The sequence below is a fragment of the Pyrus communis genome, chromosome 15, assembly GCF_963583255.1.
Source record: "Pyrus communis chromosome 15, drPyrComm1.1, whole genome shotgun sequence".
Taxonomy (NCBI): Eukaryota; Viridiplantae; Streptophyta; class Magnoliopsida; order Rosales; family Rosaceae; genus Pyrus; species Pyrus communis.
The window spans coordinates 9120809-9131030 of record NC_084817.1 but is presented as its reverse complement, the minus strand read 5'-3'; the positions used below and the strand labels follow the sequence as shown (position 1 = coordinate 9131030).

The 10222-nt window shown below is 40.3% G+C and overlaps 2 protein-coding genes across 4 annotated transcripts; one reads left to right on the top strand and one right to left on the bottom strand.

Annotated features, from left to right (window-relative positions):
• Positions 1-1146: 1146 nt before the first annotated feature.
• On the top strand, positions 1147-3307 carry LOC137718729 (plasma membrane ATPase 4-like). 3 transcript variants are annotated; one of them, XR_011065922.1, is made up of 4 exons: positions 1147-1398; positions 1703-1806; positions 2230-2412; positions 2515-3307. XR_011065922.1 is itself a non-coding variant. In XM_068458268.1 (3 exons), exons 1-3 carry the CDS (start codon positions 1345-1347, stop codon positions 2729-2731), a joined length of 450 nt encoding a protein of 149 aa, XP_068314369.1. In that variant the 5' UTR covers positions 1147-1344; the 3' UTR covers positions 2732-3307. The 3 variants fall into 3 exon arrangements, 2 of the variants coding, with proteins under 2 accessions (XP_068314369.1, XP_068314370.1); XM_068458268.1 differs by lacking the exon at positions 1703-1806 and having other exon boundaries at positions 2519-3307; XM_068458269.1 differs by lacking the exon at positions 1703-1806.
• Positions 3308-4809: 1502 nt separating this feature from the next.
• On the bottom strand, positions 4810-10222 carry LOC137717661 (putative disease resistance RPP13-like protein 1). Its single transcript, XM_068457088.1, has one exon. It carries the CDS (start codon positions 9709-9711, stop codon positions 5068-5070), a length of 4644 nt encoding a protein of 1547 aa, XP_068313189.1. The 5' UTR covers positions 9712-10222; the 3' UTR covers positions 4810-5067.

The window sequence follows — 10222 nt, the reverse complement described above, 5'->3', positions numbered from 1 at the left end:
AAACACCAAATAAGCTTTAGATGTAATCAGATTTGTTTTGAAAAAAAAATAAAATAAACATTAAAAACAAAATAAGAGACACATTCGAGAAACCCAGCATAGAAGGTCGATTCCAAAGAGTGGGTGTTTGAGAGTGATGCACTTTGATGTTCCACTGCTACCCAAGAAACCTAACAACAAATTTAAGATCAACACAAAAACCAGCAATTATGCATTTCATGTAGTAATCACTTGGTTCAATTGCCCCTGAGTAAAGAGAAGTGTGGTGGTAGTGTTTCACCAATTGGAATAGAGATGAAGAGTTAAAGAAACAAACGCTAGAGCTCCAGAGGTAGGAGAAGAAGAGAGAGTTTTGACATACGGGTAATTAAGTAATTTTAACTTCAATTTTGGCTAGTTTTATAAGAATTAGAAAAGATAGGCTATGTTTCATTAGATGGTTCTCAAAATGGTATATTTTCAAATTTCTTAAAGTTAAGGGACTCTTTTTATTAATTTATACAAAACACTATAATATTTGTAGGGTTATATCAATCCCTTTTCCTATTTAGATAGGAAATCCTACACAAGTTACAATTAGAATTACATTTCTATAATACATGCAATAATCACGGAGATGATTCCTAAGTAATTAATTCTAATTTAACAATATGTACAACGAAGCAATTCATCTCTTATCCAAACACTAATATCTGATTTTTCGTGTGGACATCAATTTTGTCATATCGTCTATCTTTCCAATTAATCGACACAAATTTCTCACTTAGGTTTTAGATTTCAGTCACCAAACACTTTGAGAGTTCAATCATAAAACATAAGCTTCTAGAATCTCTTAATACCCTAAAAGAAGCAATCATGTCTAAGATTAGGTCAAAAATTGAAAAAGAAAAAAAAATTATGAAAACAGGAGTCAAGCGAAGCTAAGACGCAACTTTCATCCTACAATGTAACAAACTGAATGATTGAACTTGAATGAAATTTTAACATTAACGTCCGGATAATAAATTATTCTGTATAATAAGGATTATCACAACAGTTGAAAGATGAGACCAATGTAAGCTTGTATATATATCCGGGCCGATGCATCATATGCCAATTCCCAATTTATGTTATTAACTTTGAGACCCTCAAAAGGACATGTCGTCTAATATCAGTCACGACTCAAAGTTAAAACGACAACCAGTGAGTCAGTTTCCCTCTGTCAGCAGTACGTAGCCTAGAAAGCGAGGGAACAAATGGCACTCTGTCGTTTAGGTAGCTACTGCAGCTGCATAAGGACGTGCCAAAAGCCGCCCGGTTCAACGCGGAAGGGTTGGACTTCGCCGTTAATGTCTGCACTATTCGATGGGCGGAGCTACAGTTGGGCACACCAGATGGGTGCTCGATGCAATCCCGCAAGTAACCATCTCTCTCTCTCTCTCTCTCTCTCTCTCTCCCCGCGTTCTCTGAGACTGGGTGCTCGATGCTCACCAGATGTTTGATGATTTGTCTAAACCAGATTTTTACACATCCTTTGCGACAAATTATACTGCTTGTTCTTGTTTTTCGTAAATTGAAAGCGTAAAACTTTGAATTTCTTGGGTTTTTTCGATTTTATGATTCTTTCTAGTTTTTGGTAATATGGTTTTATTTGAGCAGTAATTGGATTTAAGCTTTGTGTTTAGAGTGAAATTGGGATCTGCTAATGGTTAAAGTTTGACAGGGATCATGCGATGCAGAATGGAAAGTCTTCACTTTTGTTCTTGACAGTGCCAGACATTAATCGAATTTGTAGTCGACATGATACATACAATGATAATGAGCAAGGTTATACATATACATTCGAATAGACAAATTGACGAATTCAAATTTGCCCTTGTTTTAGCCTAGTAATCATGTACCCGGTAACTACTCTATCGCAAAACAACAAGGGCTATAGCAGCTCCCCCTTTGTTGTTGCATTAGGAAGAGTTTGTGGCAAATTCAACACTGCACAACAAACGCATGTGCTGCTGGATAGACACACATACACTGCACAACAAAAGCATGTGTTGAAGTTTTATAATTTGTAGTAATTTCCAATAACGTTAAGGTGATTAATCTAGAAATTTGTACATTTTCAAAGTAAGAATGTTACTCTGTTAGCGAGCTTAAAAACCTGTTTGATGTTTTAATTGGTTGCTCTGGTACGCGTATGACGAAATAATATTCCCTTTTTTTCTTATAATAACTCTTTCCGCAAAATGGCAGGTTGCAACTCTCATAGCAGTCTATGCAAACTGGTGTTTTGCACGGATAAAAGGAGCTGGCTGGGGGTGGGCTGGTGTCATCTGGCTTCACAGTATAGTGACATATGTCCCTCTTGACTTTCTTAAATTCGCAATCCGATACATTCAAAGCGGAAAAGCGTGGAATAATCTTTTGGAGAATAAGGTATGTTGCATTCCGCGCTACTCAACAATATAAGTTAGATTCATGTTTCTTGCCACAATTTACCTTACTGTGTCTTCCCACCATATTGCCTTCACTACAAAGAAAGATTATGGGAAAGAGGAGAGAGAAGCACAGTGGGCTGCAGCACAGAGGACCCTTCACGGTCTTCAGCCACCTGAAACGAACAACCTTTTCAATGAGAAGAACAGTTACAGGGAGCTTTCCGAGATTGCAGAACAAGCGAAGCGGAGGGCTGAGGTTGCAAGGTAAGGACCATTTGCACTCATACATAGATATAGAATCATGCTTGTCTCCGTAATGATGTCTGCCGGTTCTGTTTCTTGTTTCCTGGAAAATGCTTCATCTTGCATTGTTTTCCTTTGCTGGTTGGACTTGTTCCACGTGAGAATTGAGTTCTAAAAGAGCTTTTCGTTTTTGTTGCGGGCTTCGGGAGTTGCATATGCTGAAGGGTCATGTTGAGTCAGTTGTGAAGCTGAAAGGACTTGAAATCGATACAATTCAACAACATTATACAGTTTGATGAGCTTTTCAGAAAGGGAAACACAGAGAGACTTAAGTTTGTACCTTGAAGTGAAGAGCGAGTAGCAAAAATTAATGACGATGATGATGAAGCGCTTGGCAATAACATTGTGTCTTTAGATTAGGTTGCAACTAGTTTACTTTTGATGTTAAATTTGGGCAGAGGATTATCCTCTTTTGTAGCCAAATAACATGAAGTTTACAGTTTGGTTGTTTTTACTCACATGTCGGCTTTTCAATGTGAAAGCTGCTGCGTATGCTTTTGCATTATTTCCTGTACAGAGTAGGATACTACAAAACAAGTAACAAGGAAGGATCCAATATGAAATTTGCAAAACTCGTGTTGGAATTTTTACGGTAGGTTCTCAAGAAAGACGAGTTTGATACTAAATTATTGTAGCTGTATTATTGTATACGCAATAATCTAATGCACAGCAATACAATCATGTTTAATCTCATCGGCTTCCCAGTCTTAACCTCAACTTTTCCAAGCTTAGTCGTTTCCGTGACGCTCTAGACACGAAAATATGTGCTAAAAATATTTACCTTGAGTTCTGGGCGTGAGGTATATATTAATTTGTTTGAATATAGGGCAGCCTACATGGTTCAGTTCTTATTATTGTTCAATCTTAAGCCAAAAAGCAACCTTTCTCATATTTCCTACCCTAGAAAGGATTTTAAAAAAATTGTAACAACTTCAAACGAGGAGTGGAGATGACAAACTAAATAGAGGCAATAGTTTAATATGCGTAGAAATATGTTTCTTTGTATTAATTTATATAAATCACTATAATATAGAGTACTTTTCGATCGCTATGCATTTCACCGCTCCATCGAAAATTTCCTCTACCCCTACCATACTCCATTTTGGTAGTTTTCACAATATCAATTCCTATTTAGATAGGAATCCTACACAAGTTACAATTAGAAATTACATTTCTATAATATATGCAATAATCGCGGAGATGATTCCAGAGTAATTGACTCTAATTAAACAATATGTACAACAAAGTAGTTTGTCTCTTATTCGGATTTTAATGTTTGATTTTTTGTGCAGATATCAATTTTGTCACGTGTTCTATCTTTCCTGTTGATCAACACCAATTTCTCACTTAGGTTTTACATTTCAGTCACCGAACACTCTAAGAGTTCAATCATAAAGCTTAAGCTTGTAGAATCTCTTAATACCCAAAAAAAAGCAATCATGTCTAAAATTAGGTCAAAAATTGATCCGGGTCCACGCATCATAAGCTAATCCCCCAATTTAACTTTGAGACCCTTAAAACGACATGTCGTCTAATATCAGTCACGACTCACTGTTGAAACGACAACCAGTGAGTCAGTTTCCTTCAGTCAGAAGTACATTATACATAGCCTAGAAAGCGAGGGAAAAAATGGCAGCGGCGTCGTTTAGGTGGCTACAGCAGCTGCACAAGGACGTGCCAAAAGCCTCCCGGTCGGTGCTCGATGCACACCAGATGTTTGATGATTTGTGTAAACCATATTTTTACACATCCTTTGCCACAAATTATACTGCTTGTTCTTGTTTTTCGCAAATTGAAAGCGTAAAACTTCGAATTTCTTGGGTTTTTTCGATTTTATGATTCTTTCTAGTTTTTGGTAATGTGGTTTTATTTTAGCAATAGTTGGATTTAAGCTTTGCGTTTTGAATGAAATTGGGATCTGCTAATGATAAAAGTCGACGGATCTTCTTAATTCAAAGATCCCCTATATGGATAATACACATTCCAGCTGACCGACTAATCAAACAGTGACGGATTTAATGGCATTAGGAGGAGCTGAACTTGATGGGCCTATCAAATATGAAATGAAATTGGCTGGATCGAGACAGCATGATACATACAATGACAATGAGCAAGGTTATATATTCGAATAGACAAATTGACAAAATCAAATTTGCTCTTGTTTTAGCCTAGTAATCATGTACATAGTACTACTCCATCGCAAAACAACAAGGGCTATACCAGCTCCCCCTTTGTTGTTGCATTAGGAATAGTTTGTGGCAAATTCAACACTGCACAACAAGAGCATGTGCTGCTGGATATACACTTACACCTGAGAGAGAGAGAGAGAGAGAGCCAATTTCAAGAACATCTAAATTATAGACACGTAGGGGATGTGAGCAATCTTGGGCCAATCTTCCCGGGTCCCTCTCCGGAATCGTTCTTCTAGCAGCGGACAACTCCAGATTTGCAGATGAGAAAGAGACGAGGGAAGCCATTCTCCTGGCAAGCACCTGATATTAGGGCAATCCCAAACAGTCAAGCTTTTCAGAGATTTTGGCGCTTCTTCTGGAAGGCCCTGGAGCTCAGGGCATCCGCGTATTAAGAGCTCTTCAAGAGAGGTGAGTTGTCTCAACACCTTGCCTTGGATGGTTGTAAGATTCGGATGTTTGCTGATGGCGAGATGAGTGAGAGCGGTGGGCAGGAGCCCCTCATCCGGAAACGAACATCCCATTTCTTCTCCACCTTCTTCAGTGAAGTTGATTTTCAACTTTCTAAGAGAGTTGAGTCTTGTTAAACCCCACAGTGAGCGGTTTGCGGCGAGTTTTCTACAACACTCAAAAGAAAGGCCTTGTAAATTTGAGGGCAACCCTCCTTGAGGAATTGGTTCCACTTCTGGACAGCTGAACACTTCCAATTTCTGAAGAGACGGTAGAAGGGTATGCATTTGTTCTGGCAACGACCTCAATTTCTTGCATTCAGAGATACACAGCTCCTTCAATTTGGGTGCATCCATCCCTCCATCTGGAAAACATACAAAATTTGGGCAGTTTCCTATTTCCAAGTGAACGAGGGAGAGGAATTTAGGGCATTCAGATTCCACAAGTGCAAGTGAACCGCTGAAGGATTCCAGGTGCCTCAATTTTACCCTTTCAAGCCTTGGTAGCTTCTCCAACGGTACTATCTCAGTTAGCTTGGGACATATGCTCAGTTCAAGCTCACAAAGATTAGGAAACAGTATTGTGGTGTTGCCTCTGCTTCCATCGTAATATGATTCCACTTCTGGACAGTCAAACACTTCCAATATCCGAAGAGACGGTAGAAGGGTATGCATTTGTTCTGGCAACGATCTCAATTTCTCGCATTGAGAGATACGCAGCTCCTCCAATTTGGGTGCATCCATCCCTCCATCTGGAAAACATACAAAATTTGGGCAGTTGTGTATTTCCAAGTGAACGAGGGAGAGGAATTTAGGGCATTCAGATTCCACATGTGCAAGTGAACCGCTGAAGGATTCCAGGTGCATCAATTTTACCCTTTCAAGCCTTGGCAGCTTCTCCAACGGTACTATCTCAGTTAGCTTGGGACATCTGCTCAGTTCAAGCTCACAAAGATTAGGAAACAGTATTGTGGTGTTGCCTCTGCTTCCATCGTAATATGATTCCACTTCTGGACAGTCAAACACTTTCAATATCCGAAGAGACGGTAGAAGGGTATGCATTTGTTCTGGCAACGACCTCAATTTCTTGCATTGAGAGATACGCAGCTCCTCCAATTTGGGTGCATCCATCCCTCCATCTGGAAAACATACAAAATTTGGGCAGTTTTCTATTTCCAAGTGAACGAGGGAGAGGAATTTAGGGCATTCAGATTCCACATGTGCAAGTGAACCGCTGAAGGATTCCAGGTGCCTCAATTTTACCCTTTCAAGCCTTGGCAGCTTCTCCAACGGTACCATCTCAGTTAGCTTGGGACATCTGCTCAGTTCAAGCTCACAAAGATTAGGAAACAGTATTGTGGTTTTGCCTCTGCTTCCATCGTAATATGATTCCACTTCTGGACAGTCAAACACTTTCAATATCCGAAGAGACGGTAGAAGGGTATGCATTTGTTCTGGCAACGACCTCAATTTCTTGCATTGAGAGATACGCAGCTCCTCCAATTTGGGTGCATCCATCCCTCCATCTGGAAAACATACAAAATTTGGGCAGTTTTCTATTTCCAAGTGAACGAGGGAGAGGAATTTAGGGCATTCAGATTCCACATGTGCAAGTGAACCGCTGAAGGATTCCAGGTCCCACAATTCTACCCTTTCAAGCCTTGGCAGCTTCTCCAACGGTAATATCTCAGTCAGATTGGGACATCTGCTCAGTTCAAGCTTACGAAGATTAGGAAACAGTATTGTGGTATTGCCTCTGCTTCCATCATAATATAACCACTTTTGGCAGTTCCACATCTCTCGCAAGCACAATTTTTCTAGAGATCTAAACGGAGCAAGTGAATCATTACCGTAAAAATTGCTATCTATCTCCACCACGTTATTTATCCCTTCTATACAAAGATCCTTGAGGAAGCGTAGTCGCCCAAGTGGTGGCAATAAGCGGCAATGTTTGCAATCTTTAAGTACAATATGAGATAGTTTTGAGAAAGATGGATCTGCTAACCAACCTGGAAATTCTAAACCCCCATAAGATCTAATCTCAATTTGTTTGAGGTTTGTATGAGGTTGGAGCTTCTTGAGCACTTCTCTGTCATTTTCGGGATCATGATTACTAGCATCATCATCACCTTTTCGCCATGTCAAAACAAGTTCGTCCAGATACTCCTTGTTGCTCATGATATCTGCTTCCAAAGCATTCCCCTCATGGTCAATGTTACCAACTCCTGAGATTCTAAGATCTTGGCGCAAATGCTGAAGCTCTTTTAACTCTCCAATCCTTTGACCTGTTTGTTTGTCCACCACAAAATCGCTTAATGTCTGGAGATTTTTCAAGTTACACATCCCTACAGGCATCTGTTTGATCTTTGTTCCTCTGATATTGAGATGGCGCAAGTTGATTAGTCTCCCCAATTCGGAAGGTAGTTGAATCAGCCGACGACAAAATTCCAATAACAAGGTCTGTAAATTGTACAAGTTGCACACCTTATCAGGTAATTCTGTTATGGAAGTCCAAGACACGTCCAAATGCCTTAATTGTTTTAAGTCGCCAATTGAACTAGGTAACTCAACAATATCCCGATCTTCTAATTTGAGCACTCTTAAATATGGTAGAACTAGCAATAGATCAATCGGTTTGTTTCCCAATCTGATAAAATGTACCGAATGTAGTCGTAGAAAGCCGTGCAAATGCTTAGCCTCATATAGCGCCCCAAGATTCTGAGTTCTTTGATTGCAGAAGTTCATGGAAGAAACATGACGAACTCTGCATATATTTCTGTCGACTGTCAGATGGTCGTCCTCCAATCTCAAACAAAACTCTCCAGATACAAACTTTGCTAAATCATTGATAAGGTCATGCATGGTGAAATATGACTCCCCATACTCTTTTGAATGTTGAAAGAAAGACCTTGATACTAGAATATTAGAGTAATCACTTCCAACATCTTCCAATGCCTCATTCCCGTGGGGTTGTAAGAAGTCTTCAGCCATCCACCATGATATTAACTTTGAAGATCGAAATCTGTAACCTTTAGGAAATATTGCACAATAAGCAAAACAACGTTTGAGATGCGGAGGTAGATATTGGTAACTTAACCATAGAGCCGGCAAAACCTTATCATTTGGCAACTCCCATAAGTCGCTCTTCAATATCTTTTCCCATTCCTTTGGATTCAAAACAGCGTGTAACAGGCCCCCTAATGATTTTATAGCTAAAGGAAGGCCTTGACACTTCTTAACAATTTTCCTTCCAATGACTTCAAGATGCGGATGGGCAGGAATAACACTGTCTTCCGTGAAGGCATGCTTTGCAAATAACGACCAGGAATCGTCCTCGGATATTTCCTGTAGATAATGTGGTGAAAGAGTCCCCGTGATTGATGCAACTCCTCCGAGGCGTGTTGTGACAATGATCTTACTTCCGTGAACTCCGTAACTATTGAAGTGAGTCATCAAGTTTTCCCAAAGAAGATAATCCTCACTCCAGACATCATCAAGAACGAAGAGGAACTTTTTTCCTGTCAAAATCTCCTCCAATTCTTCAGAAAGCAGATCCAGATCTGTGATCGTGCAAGGTTTTTTCGTGATCTTCCCATATATTGTTTGCACTATTTGAAGAATATCAAGTTCTTCTCCGACACAAACCCATGCTTGGACATCAAAGTCATCCTTGACATCTTTGTACACAAGTTGAGCAAGGGTGGACTTCCCGATCCCTCCCATGCCCTCGATGGGAAGCACTCCTATCTTGGGGCCAGCAGTATCATCCGGACGCAATGACTTAAGAATCGTTTCTCTGTCCTTTTCCCTTCCGAAGACGCCAGAGTCATCGACCCGAGAAGTAGTTTGACGAGTTGTATCTTGTGGTCTATGTTGAACTCCTTCTTTCAGACCAAGAACGTCTTTTTCTTTGAGAATGAGGTCTAGCACCCGCAGAATGTTTGATATCTTCGGTTCAAGAGAGTCGTGAAATTCATCGGACGGAGAAGAAGACTTGAATACTGATCTCGTGATCCAGCTTGTGCTGCTGCTAGCTGCAGGAGAATGCTCATCGTCACCTTCCAGCTGGCGTCGAAGAGCTTCAGTGTTGATCTCGTCCAGCAACTCTCCTACACAATAGATAGCATCTTTGAGGTCGTCGAGCCACGTCCTCACGGTCGGTCTTGTCATCTGCTTCTCCTCGGCATCGTCAACCAGCTTGTTAGCAGCGAGCAACTTGATCTTTAACTCCCTCATGAGCAGCTCGTTGTCGTTTTTCTTCCCAGAGATGAAATCGAGGAAGCGACGGGAAGCCATCCGGTCGAACAAAACATTGAGGATAGAAGAGAGAAAAGCTCCGCCCACCAACTCAGCCATGGTCACAACTGAGTCGCCGTCGGATAGGAATCTGAAAGATGAAGAAAGAGTTTGGGTTGTGGGGATGAGCTAGTTTTGCTTGAATGACGCTTAGCTACTAGTTCAGAGCTTTCAGATCGTTCAGACATCCGTCAACTTTTTCCACATGGGATTTTTCAATCAGTTTTGTTTTGATCCTAAAATATTAAAGTGGAAAAATGCAACGCGGTTTATGGGGTCGGCCATTTGGGAAAATGCAACGCGGTTTATCCGTCAATTTTTTTTGGGACGACACTTTTACCTGCTGGGATTGGGGCAATACTATACAACTACCATTCTTGATTGAAAAATGACTTTGCCACTTCAATAATTGACCATCCAGATTTTAACTAATATTTCTTTTTATTTTTCTTTTTAATTAAAGAGTGTGATTAGTTTTTCTGAGTGAGGGAAAATGCGATCCATCCGGTCAAACAAAACAAAGAGGAAAGATGAGAGAAAAGCTCTGCCCGCCAACTCACCCATGGTCACA

Excerpts from the sequence above, each read along its gene's own strand:
- LOC137718729 (XM_068458268.1), top strand. The coding sequence starts at position 1,345 with ATGGGCGGAGCTACAGTTGGGCACACCAGATGGGTGCTCGATGCAATC. Across the intron at positions 1,399-2,229 it reads TGCTCGATGCAATCCCGCAA|GTTGCAACTCTCATAGCAGT; the intron begins GTAACCATCTCT and ends GCAAAATGGCAG. Across the intron at positions 2,413-2,518 it reads ATAATCTTTTGGAGAATAAG|ATTATGGGAAAGAGGAGAGA; the intron begins GTATGTTGCATT and ends CTACAAAGAAAG.
- LOC137717661 (XM_068457088.1), bottom strand. The coding sequence starts at position 9,711 with ATGGCTGAGTTGGTGGGCGGAGCTTTTCTCTCTTCTATCCTCAATGTT.